At 40.4% G+C, this 18,402-nt stretch overlaps 1 protein-coding gene across 1 annotated transcript in view; it reads left to right on the top strand.

Moving 5' to 3' along the window:
- Positions 1 to 18,402, top strand: part of Atrnl1 (attractin like 1) — a 521,748-nt gene that overhangs the window by 318,901 nt on the left and 184,445 nt on the right. Inside the window, exon 27 of the mRNA XM_028775552.1 lies at positions 2,065 to 2,172. Within this exon, the coding sequence (XP_028631385.1) occupies positions 2,065 to 2,172 (108 nt within the window). The remainder of the gene's footprint in view (positions 1 to 2,064; positions 2,173 to 18,402) is intronic.

An 18,402-nucleotide genomic window follows, 5' to 3' on the forward strand; every position in this document is an offset into this window, starting at 1 on the left:
TCTCTCTCTCTCTCTCTCTCTCTCTCTCTCTCTCTCTCTCTCTCTCTCTCTCAGCCAGAACCTCTCGCTCTGTTAGTCTCTTAACAAGACCTTCAGTCCCGCTCTCTGGCCCAAGTTAAATTCATTCAGTTCTTTAAAAGCAAAGAAACTGAAAGCCCACAGAGCAATTCTGAGTCTTAAGAAAGGCTTTGCATTTTACAAATAAAATATGGGAAAACGCATTTTCTCTCCGTGTTTGTGAGTATCGGTGTCACCATGATACACTACACTTTGGGATGCTCAGTCTTGGCCAGAGATGTACACTTGGACCACTTATCTAAGCAATCCCAATTTGCGGCCATGAATATTTTTTAATTATATGTTGTAGATTCTTGAGGTCCAGCAAAGGGTGTGTAAGAAGACAGCTTTCATCATTAAAAATCTCCATGATAGGAAGTATCATTTATAAGCCAAGGAGAGATAGATAAATGGATGACACTCTAAATCCTAGAGGATCCTGTTTGAACATAACCTTGAATTTACATCCTCTCAAGGCTTCTTGTGTTTACTCTTGGAAGAGTAGATTGCACAGCTATGTTGTCGGGTTACATGTGCAAGTTAGCTTCTGTAACATTCTACCAAGAACATACAAGTGCATACTACCTCCTGCCCTTCGTATGGCTTGCTTGGAAATGACACCGTGTTCACGTGCCACATAGATGTTCTCAGCCACTCTAAGGGGAGAGGTACCAGCCAAGTTCTACTTGTTATCCGCCACATTTAATAACACAACGGTGGAATCTCCTTAGAGCACGTGATCTCTAATTTCTATACCTTTTTATTATGAATTCATTGCTTGTGAATATAACAGTTAAATTATTACTTGTTAACAGTTTCCCCAGTCCATATAATATCTTCAGGTAGATAGATGCTCTCTTAATAATAAGAAAGCAAAGCCTTACGTTCTATTTATGCCCCATGTCATATGTGTTATTGTGCAAATGCTAGATAATGGATTGCCTCTCTTCATTGCGTTCCTTCCTTGTCTGCAAAGGGGTTTTTATGAATGATGCATCACTGGCCTTCAGGCATTTACTTTCAGAGACTGGTAGTTAATGCTTCCAACCAATGCCCGAGAATCTTGAAGATCTCCATAAATAATGAAGCCATTCATTGTGTTCACGGATGCGGCTTTCCTCACTGAGGGGGATTTCTCCTCTTGTTTGAAAGAGTGTTTAATTGCAGTGCCTGTCCTCTTTAATATTTAATAATAAATTTATTAGCTGTATAGGAAGAGAGGGACAAGATCTGTGGTATCTGGTGCTGGTCATCTTTTTTTTCTTATCATGACTTAATGAATATTATAATTACAAGGAAAGGCAGGAATATGAATTAACTTAGCAGCTGTATGGGGCTTGCCAGCTTAGTAGGCAAACCCAAAAAGACAAAAATATCCTTTGGTGGTGGCCTGGAGACCCTCACACAGACTTCCCTGAATTTTAACTGTCATTCCTCACTTTAAGTGGTAGACACAGGCTTTGGGTAAAGTTTTCAAGATGCTCAGTCAGAGCTGCTGCTGGTTCCCCAGCAGCTGACAGAGGATGTTCAAAACTTACAAAACTCAGTCTTAGCAGGCATGTGTTCCTCGATCCCTTTTGATGTATTTTGAAAACTTTCATTTTCATTCCTTAAAACATTTTCAATAATATTTTCCTTTCTGTGAAGACAAACAAATGCCTGGGTTATTTTGAGTGGGAGCCTGACCACAGCTCTTGTCATAATAGTGTTTATTTAAGTAGTCCCTTGCACCTGAGGCTTTCCAAGTGCCTTTGAGTACATCTTGTTAGTCCTATGGACAGAAGTCAGGAGAAAGGTTATCTGTAACACTAAACATTTCATGCGTCAGTGAAGTTGAACCAGGACCTGGGGAGAAGGTAATTTTCGTCTTTAGCTTCTAGATGTATATGTCTATGAAGTAATTGCTAAATTTTCAATGCCATTTGTTCAGAACTGAAACCAGACACTGTTGCATTTGATGTGCTTTTAAGCCTATTTTAAAACTTGATCCTTCTTAACCCCCTCCAGCAACTGCTTCGAGAACGACAGCAGATGGCCAGCCGTCCCTTTGCTTCAGTTGATCTAGCCCTGGAAGTGGGAGCGGAACAGACAGACTTTCTGCGAGGGCCATTAGAGGTAGGAACAGTGGTGCAGAGGGGACCAGCGTGATTTGCATATTGATATTGCCTCTCTAATCTGCATCTGCTTGCAAAGCCACACAGAGTCTGATTGTCTGAGGCTGACAAGAGGCAGCCACATATGCTATGGTACTTTTCAAGGCACATAGATTTAATGGGAAGGCACGAGCTACAACAAAGGCCACTGGAGAATCTATTAGCCCAGGCAAGAGTGACAGACTGCTCACCTGGCAGCCTTTGCCTGACAGATAGGAGCCGAAGGAATTTGAGGTATAGTTACGATGGGAAGACTCTGAATGCCATTTTTAGTCCTCAGAGCGCTCACCTAACAGTTCACGTCCATCTTCGTCCCTAAAGTTTTACTGCAAAAGGCTTGTGGGGATGAGCTGCCCGTTAATCACATACCACAATTTTAGATTGGAGTGTCAACTATACTGGGTATTTTGTGGCAAAAGTTGATGAACCTGCTACTTTGTTGCATGTGCAGAAATAGGGGTGGAAAATGTCAGCTGCATTTGACTGTAATGCTGGAATCTCAGGTAAAGTGTGAAATCAGCCTCCCAAAGGAAAAATTCAGACTGTGAAGGATGACCTTCCAAAGCTGTCTTAGGCCCTCAGATTTAATTGTATGCTGATCAGTTTACTCATGGTGTCTGCAATATTGAAAACAGGAGCATAGAACACTCTAGAACTGGCATATTTTGTCCTCATTTTTTAAAAGAAATGCCACTATTTTACTAATAATGTGTTATCACTAGATTCCCCCCCCCAACGAAAGTAAGGACTGCAAAAATAGACTAATCCTAAAATCTAGATACAAATATATTTGGATTTGTTTGTAGAATTTTTGTTGTTGTTAAAAATTAAGTCTAAAGTATACCTCATGAATAAAATGGAAAACACTTGTTTTTGAATGGACTGAAACATGTTTGTGTGTGTGTATGTGTGTGTGAGTGTGCATGTATGTGATGTGTGTATGTAATATATACGTGTGTGATGTGTATGAGTGTATATATATGGGTGTGTGTATATTGATGTGTGTGTGATATGTGTAGGTGATATGTGTGAGAGTGTGTGTGATGTGTGTGTGAGTTGTGTGTGTGTATGATGTATGAGAGTGTGTGTGAGTGTGCATGTGTGGTGCTTGTATGTGATATGTGTGGTGTATGTGATGTGTATGAGGGTGGGGCGAGAGGTCAGCGTGCTGCTTCTGTATACTTGACTTTTTCCCTGCTCTAGGTCACAAGTTGCCATGGAAGATTAGCGCCGTAGAAAGAGTAAGTGTATCTCTTCCTCCATTGCCAGGAGAGGACTTAAAAGGCAGGCTGTATGAATGAAATGTACTGTGATTGCTCTAATTTCATTTTAGCCCTCTGTTTCAAATAATATTATTCTAAAGACTATAAAAATAAGTAGACAATCTAGAATATGAGAATAACCTCTGTTCTCTGCAGTGTTTCATGTTCAGGTCATAGAAGAAATCAGTGTAGGGCATCTGTACATAGGTCATGCCGAAGGGAGCCTGGAAGAGAACACAGGGAGGACGAGCGGCGTCCAGTGCCGCTCCCTCACAGGACCGTCTCAGTGGCTCCCTGACTGTGCAGGACTTTACTGCTAGGTGCACATGTACACATGAATTTATCATCATCTGCGGGGCTTTCCTCCCAAATGTTTCTTCCATCTACACTTTATTTTTCTTAACTTTAAATTATACTTTGTACAGTTTAACGCATGTGTAGCGTTATTTCATCCTAGTTTGTGTCCTTAGGTGAGATTTTCCTGGTAGGCCCTCCATCACTCCTGGATCGAAGTTTCTCTGTACCCTTATTTCAGTTCTTGTGAAACAGGTTGTTTGAGTCTGTTCTTCAACCCACTCCCAGACTGTGTTTTCATGGATGCTTACGCTGAAAACGAGAAGGAAAAAAAAACATAAAACAGTGTTCCACAAGGCTTCTGTTCCATAAGGCTTGCTTTAGCTACTCCAGTGTGTGTGAGGAAGTGGGCGGGGGGGGGGAGAGACAGACAGACAGACAGAGACATACACAGAGAGACAGACAGAGACAGACAGAGGCACAGATAGAAACAGAGATGGAGAGATAGAGTGCTTTCTTCCTAGTGACTCATTTCCTCACTTGTGAGTATTGTGTTTCTCTTCTCTGTTTCTCTTCATATCCACTACTTACCAATGACCCCGCCTGTAATTCTAACCCTTGTTAGTTCATGAAAAGCTCATCTCAAGCAAAATTAATACAGTCATTTATATGATACTTGCTTTCTGCTTCCAAATATTAAACTAAGTGGAAATTTTGATACAGGTATCGCAAATGAATGTCCTTATGCCCGTTTCAGTAACAGCAAACACAGATTACTCTTTGCTTGTGTTTCCGATGGCTCCCCAAGTCACAAAAGAGATGCAAATGAGTTGCTGTGTTTGGTGAGTCAGCAGTTGTGGTGCACAGAAGTGAATGCTTCATGCATGGCTGTGAGAGAGTCCTGCCTACCTATGCTCAGCTCTAGGCTCCTCTGCAGGCCTGGGACCAGACTGCTGCTGCAGCTCTCCTGCTTCCCTGGTGCTGCTGGAATATCGGTGACCTCAGACCAAGTGACGAATGCCTGCTCCTGCACAGGCTTCCATTTCTTCCTCCTAGTGGCCCACTCTCTTGCCTGCTTCCTTCACGTTCTGGAAGACTTTGGCAGAATTACTGAAAGTGTCTCTCAGACTCACCAGTTTTCCTCCCTCAAACATCTAATCTTTATAGTTAAAGTCTGGGGAGACAAGAGACTGCTCGGCTACCTTGTGCTCCTCAAGAACGCTGGTAAAAGTATATTCTGCGTCCTCTGTTATGCTAGCACTGGGATTCTCGCTTTTCTTTCCTGCATTATTGCTCCATTCTCCGAATAAGCTGGATGTCCTTATGTGTTTTACGGCATTTCTCTTCAGAACTTTAACTTCAAGTATAGGGGAAAATAATTACATGCTAACTCCCATTCAGCAAAGTCTGTTTTATCTGGGGTTGACTTTTATTTATAGAAGTGTAGAATCTTCAAAGCCTATAAAACTATATTTCATAAAATATGCAGTATTTGAAGTATATACTGTTGTTTTTTAGTATCAATATTGAATTGCATAATCTTTTCCCAGATTAATTTAGTGTTCCAATCTGCACTCGCCAACACTTCCCTCCAGACTTGGCAACTGCTAATCTGTTTCTATTTGAGACAATTTGTGTAAACAGAATAAAAAAATATAGGTTTTCTGATTACCATATTTTGCTTACAATTTGGGAATCCTTGTATACTGTCAACTGTTAGTACCAGGTTCTGTTTTGTTATAGAGTTATGTTATGCTATGCACAGATACTGTACTTTTGACTGTTTAAGACAGATTTGCTGTGCAGTTCAGGCCGGAACATTCAATCCTGTTGCCTGAGCTTCCTGCCTGCTGAGGATACAGGTGTGCACCACCGTGCCTAGCCGCCCTCCGCTCGTTAATAAAGTTCCTCAGCTAGTAGACATTCGGACTGTTTCTAATTAGGAATAGTCTTAATGAAACTGTCATAAGTAGGGTGTCAGGTAGAGTTTATATTTGCCAAGTCCAAGACTGGAATTACTGGACGTTGATGTTTTTATAAGCTGTTGAAAAGACTAGGTGTATATAGTTGTACTTTGGAAGATCATTGACCATAAATGGAGAGTTTCTTTCTGGCTCATTCTCCTGATTTATGTCTATTTCTATGGCAATGCCACACTGTTTTGAGTATTGTAGCTCTGCACTATGTTTGAAGCAGGAAAGGCAAGTCCCCCAACTCTGCTCTTTATAAAATTACCTTGGCTATTCTTTACCTTGAAATTCCACATGATTTTTAGGATCAGATTTTATTTTCCGCTGAAAAACATTGTTGTTCAGTAGACATTTTTAGAGCTTAAATTGTTTGTTTGCTCTTGCCGTTGAAAGTAAACCTCCGAGGTGCAGCTCAGCAGCTCAGCAGCTCAGCGCTAATTTGTTTCTTCAGAAGATAAGAAGTAGACGTAGAGTTTTAAAATTACATTTTACGTCCTGTTGCTCTGCCGCTAATTTGCTTTCTTCTAATTTGAAGCTTCCTAGCTGTGGCTTATTCATCATTACTGCAGAATACTAAAAAGTGTTTCAAATCCCCCCTCCCATTTTTTAAGAATATATATATAACAGCATGATGTAGCTTATTGATTTGCTTCCACAGCTAATTTTGACACCTGGGGCAATTCTGGAATCACATTAAATGTTTTCTATAAATCTGAAAAATCAAAGCTTCAAAGTTCCTATGATAGGTTTTTCCTTAAAGTTCAGTACTAAAATCTAACACAATGCCACAGGTCAGCAGGCTATTGGTATGATACAAAAAATTATTGACTAATCATAATGTGGTTAGTTAAACAATGATTTTTTTCTTAAATTAAATGTGAATCCTATGTGTGCTGTTGAGATTCACACCTGTATGGTCAGGAAAATGTAAGGCAGAGGATGTTAGGTAAAGTAGGAGATGGTTATCTCATATACAGCGGCTTTCTGTGGATAACTGCACTCCTGTTCATACCTGTGGGCAGTGTGCACTGCTGCTCAGACCTCTGGGTTGCTGCACTCCTGTTCGCCAGCCTTCAGCTCTGTGAAGGAAATGAGCTCACACAGTTTGTTACTTGAATACTGAATCTTTAATGGACTTTAGTAGTTCAAAGCCTTTTGATCAAAAGACAAAATATATCCTATAAATAACCACTCCAAATTAATGATTAGCAAATTTGAATCATAGGCTTATATTATTTAGAAAATGAATACCTACTATTCAAATCGAATAAATACCTCTAGACTATGAATTTAACCTATCAACACAGTCTGTGGACTGGTTTCACAGATAACGGATTATTTTTGTGGTAGCTGTTTGATATGTGGGATATATTTGTTATTTTTCTTCCACACATTGGCAAGTAATTGTGACTCCCGATATTTAAAAAGTTCTTATGACTGTATATGTCCAATGATGTCAGTTAAATGGCACCTTAGAAGTTTTAAAAATAAATTTGATTTGTAAGGTTGCTGTTCAGTAGATATCTTAGAGCTTAAGTTGGTTGTTTGCTTCTCTCTGTTAAAGTAAAAGTCTGAGTTGAGTCTCAGCAGCTCTGGGCTGATTTCTTCCTTTGACAACAAAAAATGTTCCAGTGACTATACAGCAGATTTTTATGGACTGCTTCGTCTGTGCCAGGCACTGTCTGAGCACTTGAGGAACTTAGGGAATTCAATAAAGAACTTGTCCTTATGGAGCCCGTATTCTAGGAGGAGAATGTAAGTCTTTTAATGAGGCAATGGGTGGCACACACAATGCAAAAGGGAGAAGCAGGATGAAGCAGGATGAAGCGAGATGAAGCAGGATGAAGCAGAATGAAGCAGGTAGCTTTGAATCTCTGCAGGGTGGAGGATGCACTGTTAGATAGTTACCATGGGAACCAGCTAATGGGGAAGAGAAAATGAGCAACACTTGGAGGAGGTAACAGTGTAACTGGTGTGATCTGGCAAGGACTGTTGAGGTAACAGTGTGACTGGTGTGATCTGGCAAGGACTGTTGAGGTAACAGTGTAACTGGTGTGATCTGGCAAGGACTGTTGAGGTAACAGTGTAACTGGTGTGATCTGGCAAGGACTGTTGCAGTGGAAGAGAGTGGTCAGAGTAGAGCCCTCAGGCAGAATGCCTAGCAAGCCTAAGCAGCCCTGAGGAATCCAGAGGAGGCCTAGGACCGAGCATCCTGCACGCCATTTAAAGATGTCATGTTGATGCTGCAAGGAATCAAGAGCCTGCAAGAGCCAGTGTGAGCGAGGTGGAGAATGAAGTGTGCTGGGTATTTTAGGTGATCTCTGCCCCATGCACTGAGAAGTCTGAAGAGGGCTGGCTGACTGTGAAGCTCCTGGTTAGCAAACACCAAAACTGAAGCTCCTCTCAGACTGAAGAATTAGCTGGGAAGGAAAGTAGAAAGATGACAGAGAGGGGCCAGTAATCATGCCGTGGGCAGTCAGAGTCAACGCCGCAGACGTTGGAAGCCAGAAAAACCAGGTGTCACACTTGATATTTAGATGACAGTTGATGGACTGTGCTCTGTCTCCAGAGTTACCAACTGAAGGGTGGCGCTCTTTTGCAGCAGGCAGAAGCCTCAGGTGAGGAAATGGCTTTAGGCTATTAGAAGCCTGAGGTGCAAAGCAGCTCAGTCCTGCATGTTGGGGTGAGGGCAGGAACAGCTCAAGTTCTTAGACTTCTGTAGCACCTCAGGCGCCAGCTGGTGGAAGCAAAACCAGGGTGGTGGCAGGGCAAGTTGTGCAGTGTGGTCAGACCCTGGGCCAAAGTAGTTACCATGAGTGTGATGGCTCAGCTCTGTGTTGGGTCCTGGTGGCCTGAGACAGCTGTGTGCATGGTGCTGCTCTCCTTACCTGTGTGTCACCACTCGGGAAGTACGGCTTCCCTGTGCTGCTCACAAGTAACTCAGTACACAATTCTCATAAATGGCAGGAAAGCGCTTAGACAAATTTTGTTTCTCTTCCTTCATTCTTGTTCATATTCCTCTTTCTTTTTAGAGTTGGTATCATAGTAGAAATGCAATATTTTGACATAAACAAGTAATTCATAGCTAGTAAGTTGAAATGATTTATGTCAAATATAATTTCCCCGTTTACTTATTTTTTTAATTAATTTATTGTATATCTATGTGTGTTTTGCCTGTTTGAATGACTGCATCACGTACCTGCTTGGTGACTAGGGAGTCCAGAAAAGGTATTGGGTCCCCTGAGCCTGGCATTATAGATGATTGTGAGCCACCATGTAGGTGCTGGGAATTGAACCCTAGTTCTCTGGAAGAGCAACTGAGCATCTCTTCACCCCCCACATACACTTTTTGAGTGGTGTACAATGGGAGGTAGCTGACAGTCCAATCGCAGTATATGAATCCTTATGTGTCACTGACAATTTCTCTAGGATGACATCCTTTCTTTTTATGTTTAATTCTAATTGTTTTATCCAAATGTTCTCACTCTTGTTATAGCACTAGCAAACTCGAATTCACTTTAATGACACTAATGACCAACCTTAAAAGATATGTTGGCTAATTTATAAGGTGATATGTTTGAATTATTCCTTATACATATTTATATAAGCCTTTCCATAATCATGTATATACTAATTTTAACAAGGAAAATTACAAAAGTAGCAAGGAAATGAAAGTACAAAAACTGGGTCCTTCTTCTCTTACTAAAGTTGACTTCACATCTGTTCAGTGCTCAAAGTATTACTGCTTCTTCAAAGTTAGTGTTTCCAACCACACTTTCTAGGAGGCAGAGTCTGGTGACTCCACATAGACTATGATAGCCCTGTGACCTTTCACACAATGACTGACTCACCTCCTGAGGGCCATCAGTGTTTGTTGTCAAAGATTAGTACTTAGGTGTATACTAACCCTGCCTAGAGGGCAGTCTAGGTAATATAAATGTGGGGTGTGTGTGTGTGTGTGTGTGTGTGTGTGTGTGTACACATACATACATGTGCATGCCAAGGCAAGAAACCCACCTTTGATCTTCTCAGGTCATATAAAGATGAAATATTTTGAGTTTAAAATGGTATTTTTTAAACTTTATTCATAAACCGTCCCAATATCATTTAAAAGCCTTAGGCCAGTCTTATTGACACAGATACAGGCCAGTAGACAATTAGAACTGATACCTAAATTAATTAAAGTTACAGAGTATAAAATAAGGTACAAAATTAAGTATCACTTCTGTGTACCAATGCTGAATTGTTGAAAACCAAATAAAGACAAAAATGACTAACAACAAGCAATACCCAGGGATACATTTAACTAAGAAAACAAAAGACATGTACAGTGAAAGTCAGAAAACACTATTGAAAACCAAGAGGCACGAACATGAGAAAACCTTCTCTGTCCATAGAAAAATCACCATTGTTAAACACATCCACATCATACAAAGTGATTTACACATTCAATGAAGTCCCACCAAAGTCCTAACTATCATTTTGGAGGAATAAAACGAACAGCTGAAGGCAGATATGGAAGTTAAATAGCTAAATGGTTAGTTAAAACGCTAACTGAATATTGAGCAAACACCAAAGCTGTAGGCACCACAGCACCTGACCTTACACCATGCTGTAGGGTCATAGTAATGAAGACAGCATGGCGTTGTCATCCAGGATTACATAATACAGTACCAAAACTGAAAGCGGAGGGATAATCCACATATGTATACTCTGCTGGTTTTTTAAACTTTTATAATGACCACATGTTGGAAGCAGAACAATTATCCAATAAAATGGTTCTTTAAAAACTAGAACCTTAAAATCTGGAAAGGAACGGAATTTTGCCCACGTCACTAACCCTCTCAAGAATCAGCTCCTATGGGTCAAAGGCTTTGATGCTTCTCATACTATGCTTTCTTTTCTCTTTCTCCCTGAGGTAAGCAGCCTTGTTCTCTGTGGTGCTCTGCATCCTGTACCCATGCAGCCATGGTCTGGACTCTCTGAAAGCAAGAGGCAAAGTCCATTCCTCCTGTAGGCAGCTTGTCAGGGCTGGTTTTTCATAGTGAGGAAGAGGAGACTAACACCACTTACCCCAGCTAACACAGCCCGGTCTCTGCACTCGACTCTTTGCTCTCTGTGACTTCCTTGATTGACAAGGACTTTCCTGTGTGCTAGAATTGTTACTCCTCAGGTCAGAACACAGTGACTGAATGACCCAGGAGGAGAACCAAAGTGGAACATTAATTTAAGGTGACAGAGGGATTTCTGTATAATACTGAAGTCACAAAGAAGTCTGGTGAACAGAGAATTCTGTTGTCTTATAATAGTTTTCAAACTGGGAACTGTCAGACCTGGGAAAAACAGACTGGATTACATAGCATTGGGTATTGGCAGGCTGAAAAAAAATCAAGCTAATGAAAGATTTTAGAACAATAATGTCTTTTCTGGGTTGGAGATTTACCACTACAAGATCCTCTTGATAGCTAGCTGGTAGGTAGAAGGTTGAGAGTGTAGACAACTGTCTGTTGCTAACAGTTTAATCCTGGAAAGAGAATTTAAGTTAGCCGATTCTTTAGTCACTTACCAATACACTCTTTATCATGTCCTTCCTTATACCGAGCACCGGGGACACAGAAACCAGAATAGATTCTTAGTCCCTACTGTTCTCAGTATCAGTTTATTTAGCAATTTAAGAAGAAATACAGATTTGAGACACAAAGCTGTTAGATTTGCCTGCTTTGACCTATGTCCTAGTCTGCTTTCTGTTGCTATGATGATGCACATGACCAGAAGCAGTGGGAAAGAAGGAAAGCCTTGATGTGCCTTGTGCTTCCACATTATGGTTCAACACTGAGGACAACCAAGGTAGGAACCTGGAAGCAGAAACAGAAGCAAAGACCATGGAAGAGTGCTGCTTACCAGTTTCCTCAACATGTACCTACCCCTAGGAGCAACTTTACAGTATTGCTACCATCCATAGACTGGCCCTGTCACCTCAGTCATTAAGAAACTCAAGAGAACACCCACAGATATGTCCACAGATATGCCCACAGATATGCCCACAGATATGCCCACAGATATGTTCACAGATATGCCCACAGAAATGCCCAGAGATATACCCACAGAAATGCGCACAGACATACCCACAGATATGTCCACAGATATATCCACAGATATGCTCACAGATAAGTCCACAGATATATCCACAGATATGCCCACAGATATGCCAACAGATATGCTCTCAGATATGCCCACAGATTGGTCCACAGATATGTCCACAGATATGCCAACAGATATGCCCACAGATATGCTCACAGATATGTCCACAGATATATCTACATGTATGCCCACAGATATGCCAACAGATATGCCCTCAGATATGCCCACAGATAGGTCCACAGATAAACCCACAGATATGCCCACAGGCAGTGAGAGGGAGGGAGCGCCAGTTCCCTTATCTCAGATGATTCTATTTAGCTTGTGTCGAGTTGAGAAAGAAACTAATCATCATGCCTCATCAGTTAGATATGCTGCTGTCCTAAGAGGCTCAATTTTTATGTCTTCTTTAACACAGTGAATATATGCACATTAGTATATAGAAGATATACCTTGTATATCTTCATGTGTTCTCAATATGATTAGACATGAGTAGAGCTGAGTACGATTGAACGTACAACTTCTTTATCATAACAGCTACTCTTTCAGACTTCCAGAGCAAGTCCACATGTAGCTTCTCAGATCTTATTTTGAAATAAGACTGTAACATCTATACATTTTGGAAAATTGGGAATTTTTAGAAAGTATCTTTGCTAATAGGCTAATTTTGCTTATATACTTAGTTCCTCGCAGCCTCTGATAACATTTTATCTAAAGCATGCTAAATTTTGATACCTCTACTTATTGATGGCAATAATTTAAAAATATGTATACCGTAATATCCATGACATTCCAGACATTGCGAAGTGGGTTCCAACACGGCTGGTGTCCTGCAGCATCTTGGCATCTTGACATGAGCTGCCTCCCGTCCTTACCCGCCACCACTTATCTCCCTCATCCTAGCCGTCCCCACTTCCTGTACACTGTACTAAATGATGCATATGATGGCAACCTGGAAGAACATACGACCCAAGAGTATTTGATTCAGTAAATAATGTTTAATTTTGGCATAATTATTAATCAATGAAATTATGAAAAATATAAGCCCTTTCTACCACATTTAATTAACTGAGTACCTAGTCTTCCAGTGTATTGAATGAGGTCTGCGTCTATGTATACATAAATATATATGATAGGTACATAGTTACATATACCCAGCTTCATTTATAGTTCTCATTAACTATGAAGAGAAAATGTAATTTTTGCACTTATTATTATTATCCTGTGTATCCTTGATTTATCAAGACAATATAGGTATCATAGAATCATTTCTTACTTATTAAATAAGGCTAATTTAGACCTCTGACTAGAGAACTAAGATAACCATGAACATGCCTACATTTTATCAGTTCCACACCCTCCTAGTGACCCATTCATTCCGGAGAAAAATGTTCTGATTACCATAGACATTCCTTGCCCTCGTCCCGCTCCAGGCCCGTGGCACTCACTCAGCTGACTTGCGTCTTTGGAGTTTATCCCATATAAACAAGGGTATGCTGGAGCATATATTATGCATTTTGTTTATAGCATTTTTCACTTTGTGTGGTGCTTCCAGTGTGCTCCACTCGTGGAATTAACTTCTTGCCTCAGGAGCATCTTTACTTGCTGATATCCTGCCACCAAAATCTGTCCAGTTACCCGGTTATACAAAGCAGTATATGGTGTTTTTTTTTTTTTATCTGTAACTATTATAAATAAAGGTGCCATTAATGTTTGCATAGTCAACTTCCCACAGACACAAGTTTTTATCACTCTTGATTAAAAACCTGTCAGTGTTTCTTGGTCACATGTTAAAAGCTTTTAAGAGTTTTCCAAAGTATGGTTTAGGACTCTGCGTGCTCTTCAGCTCTAGGCCTTGTTGATAATTTTATTCTTCTGATGCAGCGAGGACAGTTTCACTGTTGCTCTTGTGTTTGAGGAGACCTTTACTACTTTCCAGAAGGGGCAGTAGTCAGGCGTATGGCATACAAACCCACACAGTTTTACATTTTCCCTAGACATGTACGTGAATATTAACTGATATATATGCTAAAACAGAGAGAGATAGTATTGCCATGTTTGCTTTATAACAGCAAACGGCAAAGCTTATAGCTACAGAGATCAAATGTTGTTGGCTCACAGTTTTGGAGAGTCACAGTCTGTGGACTGGGCAGATGTCACTGAATTAGGTCTTTGGTGACAGCAGTGGTTGGCAGCATACCTTTCTGTTAACAAGTGGCCACAGCACAACAGGAACAGAGAGGGGAATGGATGGGCCCTGAACCAGCCTTCCATAGAAAACTCACAGGGTCACATAGGAGCCTGTAAGATGTTCCTGGCAGGCAAGTGTGCCCCTCTGTGACCTACAGCCCCAAGTCTTCAGGATCCATCTTTTCCATCTTGAACACCAAGCTTGGATCTTTGAGGACACTCATGCCAAATTTTAGCAGTAACAGTGAGAGACATTTTATATGTGCCTATTTTTGTAAAACTCAACAATGTACAAAAAAATACTTCATAAAATAGACAAATGAGTTTTTCTAGCTGCCTATGGAGCTCTCTTCAGTGAAGTAACTCCATTTATTAAGAAATAAAATATTAATATCATGTATTAACTTTTTTAAATTAAAAATTATCATACATAGAAATAGAGAGGTGAGCTGTATCACTTGTTTCTACAATCCAGACCTTTAGCCAGCCTCGTTATATCATCAAAATATTAAGTTATATTTGAATCTTGGGGTTCTTGATTTATCATGTTAAAGTACTGAAAATAATTTTTTAAAAAGTATTTAGAGTTAAACTTGTAATTTCCAGTTTTGTTCTCTCCGATTCCTATGGCCCCTCAGTTTGACCTGTCTGCAAGTGAGATACTTGTCATGCTTATTGTTCCCAGCATCCTCTGGGTGTACAATGGGAAATCCCAACACCTAAACATGAGTCAAAGCTCATTAAGGAAGAGGGTTGCACTTACCAGCAAACTGTATTTGTCGCTTTATTAATAGCACTGTGTAGACACTGAATTACCGGAGCATCAGGTTTTGCTGAATGGAAGTTGCCATTTAGCAACAGAAGACTTTGTTTTTTTTTTTAATTTACTGTATTTTTTAAATAGCACATTGACGAGTACTTCCTTAATTCTTATTACAATACTGATCTAATTTTTTCTCACCAGGAAGCTCAACTCAAGTGCAGAACCAGTTTTAATTAAGAATAAAAAAAAGAAAGGAAAGCAGGCAACTTCATTAGGAATTCCGATTTTTTTGCTACCACAACCAGAAAGTCTATAAGCAACATGTGATCAGTGAGATGAGAGAGACATTGGCCACATCAGGGGTTGCTTCTAATTGGGAAAGTAACCTTGACACATTTCAGTCCAACTCAGAGTATCTGGTTTATTATATTCCAGACAGTATCCATTACCCAGGATGTAGGGCTAAATTAACTTTAATGTTGCACTCTTCACAAGACATTCCATAGCTAGCAATAACATTAACATAATGCTGTTAAAATAAGAATTTCAATTATAAGGCAGATGAGACTGGGAAGAACATGACAGCCTTAATGAGCGGCAGGAGTGGATTCTCGATAGGATAAGGCACATAGTTATAGTCAGAGAGGAAACAAAACATAGCCGAAGGCCTTTCCTGTTGTGTCTTGTCAGCCTCTACTGATAACAGCTTTGGGCTCAGATTCATTTCTGCACACTCTCCCAGGCTGCTGCTGATGGGACAATGGTCCTGTCTTTCCCTTGCTGCCGGGACACCTTTGATTGGCTGTGTGTGCCGCTCATGTGAGGAGCTGAAGGCTTACTTTCCTACTTTGCTCGTCACCCCTTTGTTAAGAAAGGGAATCACCAGGTTTACCCATCTTGAAGAGAAAACTGGGTCATGAGCTTCGGTGTTTACATGGGAATAGATGGAAATTAGTTGAAGGACCAATAAATGCTCATCCGAGAACTGATTTTAACTAAGACAAAAGCAGAATACATATGATCCAGCCGTCTGGCCCTTCTTTGTGCTTGCAGCATACCTGGCCTTATTTTTATTTACAGATCATATACATCTGAACTCCTAGTGCCAAGACTTCACAGGAGCAAAAGATTGCTCCTGAGAGCTGTCTTAGTTCACTGAGGTGGCTGTAACAAAGATCCCATAGGTTGGATGACTTGTAAACACAAAAATTATTTCTTGCCCTTTTTGGAACCTGGTAAAGATGGGAACAAGGCAATCTGGTGTCTGGTTAGGGCCCTCAGCTCAATTCGTCAATGATGCCTTTGGCTGTGTTCTCCTCTCACATGACCAGAAGAGCAACCCTGTGTCTCTTTCTGTGAAAGCACTGGCCATCTTCTTGAGGTCTTACCTCTTAACATTAATAAACTAAGCTGTTGACGACAGTAAGGTTTTGAAATAGGAAATTTCATGAAACAAAAACCTACACAGCACAACCAAAGCTCTATGTTAGTTGTTGATGTGGAGCCACTCCTGTGAGGCCCCTGTTCAGTTCTCCCCTCTTGAAGCCTTTAAGTTCTTTTCAAGGTAGTGTTCACAACTGTTTTCTGACATGAATTCATACATTCACACACACACATACACACACACTCAGACTACACATACAGACACACATACACACATATACCACACATACCAACACACATATACACATTCATACACCACACACACACACACACACACATATGTACACATACTCAGACCACACACACATGCACATATACACATATATTCAGATCACACAAACACACAGACATACATACCACACACACATACTCAGACCACACACACACATACACATATACTCAGATCACACATGCACGCATACACATCTACAACACACACACACACAGAGGCAGAGTCCCTGAGAATTCTTCCTTGAGAACTCTGATGCTCTCAGATTGTGTTACAGAGTTAAGGAGGCTAAGAAAGCACCCTGTTCACCTCATCTATAATTCATCTAACGCTCATGACCAGCTACCCTACTTTTATTTTTCGCCGTTTTGTGAACTGTTAGGGACTAAGGTTTCTTCTTGTTTGCTTAGGGCTTTTCTATTCCTCATTAAATAGGAATTTTTCTCGTTTTTCCTTTTGTACGGGGCTGGGACACGTCTCTGCTCCTGAAAAACCTAAAGACTACTTTAGTTTTATCCCACCCTATAGATCACTATTTATTCAGCCTTTGTATAATTAATATGTACACTATCCCTTAATTTCTTTATAAATACATCTCTCCTAAAACATGCTATCCGTATTGCTTGCTCTGGAGCGTGACCAGTTCCGTAGCCTTTACTGCAGTATGTAATATAATACCCATAATGTTTGTGTTGTCTGCTCTTATATTTACTTAATCTGTCATCGGTGGGAGCGGGGCTGACGCCCGAGCCAGCCGATCGATTACGCAGCATTATGTTTAGCTTCCACAGGCAGCAATTTCCCTTTCTCCCTTAGGAGCCTTAATTCTGGGAATGAGCATCCCATCCAGATTCAGAGTGTTCATCTATAAAGTGCAGATGCTTTTAGCTTATATAAAGTCTATATAAATAGCAGATCCATAGAACAGCCATAAACCATAGAAGGCATTTTATTAGTCTGTGGTGGTTTTAATTATATTCACAAATGAGATCGAACTTTAAATTAGAAATATTAAAGGGAAAATTTTCGGTGCAAGCTATAGAGCTCAAGTATAAATTGATGCTCATTGTTTATTATGTTTTCTGATACAACAAAACACAACAGGCTATCAGAGTAACTTTATACAGCAGATCTTCGTCCTTTTACCCATTTCTGCTTATCTTTTTGTGTCTCGTGTATGTTCCTCTCTTCCTCTCCCTCCCCCTATGAGTGTCTGTGTGTGTTTCGGTGTGTGCACATGTGGTCCAATGACAAGCCCAGATTTCAGTCTCCACCTTCCATGTTGTTTGTGCCAAAATCTTTAATTCTCACCGCCCTGTGTGCCAGGCTACCTAGCCTGGAGATTTCTGGATGTTTGCCTGTCTCCGTCTTCCATCTCAGTGTAAGATACTAGAATTAAGGACGTGTAGTACAACATCTGGTTTTATGTACATTCTGGGGACACAAACTCAGATTTTCAACACGTTCCCGCCACAAATACTTTGCCCAGAGAACCATCTCACCAGCCCAGCTCTTCATATTCTTAAAGGTAAACCAGTGGATTTCAACCACTGTGTTACAGTGATATCATGTCTGTATTGTTTTTATTTTGTTTTTCTTCTTCCTTTGTTATTAGAAACGATAAACCAAGAACTCCAACGTTTTTCCTTTGTTAAATGTACTTGGAGAGAGTTGCCATTTCCCAGACTTCTTTGGGTAGAATTTTGTATATTATTTCATAAGTTATCTTCATAGTCCGTTATTAATAAAATAAGAACATGGATAAAGGGCATTTATATAGTTAACTGAACAATATATAACAATTTATATAGTTAACTGACTCCGTCCTCTGCTCCCCTGACTCCACCCATATGCTTTGTAAGGGTAAAAATTAAAACAGCTCAGCAGAGACCACAAACAACTT

Source organism: Grammomys surdaster, unplaced genomic scaffold (genome assembly GCF_004785775.1).
Source record: "Grammomys surdaster isolate TR1022 unplaced genomic scaffold, NIH_TR_1.0 66, whole genome shotgun sequence".
Classification (NCBI taxonomy): Eukaryota; Metazoa; Chordata; class Mammalia; order Rodentia; family Muridae; genus Grammomys; species Grammomys surdaster.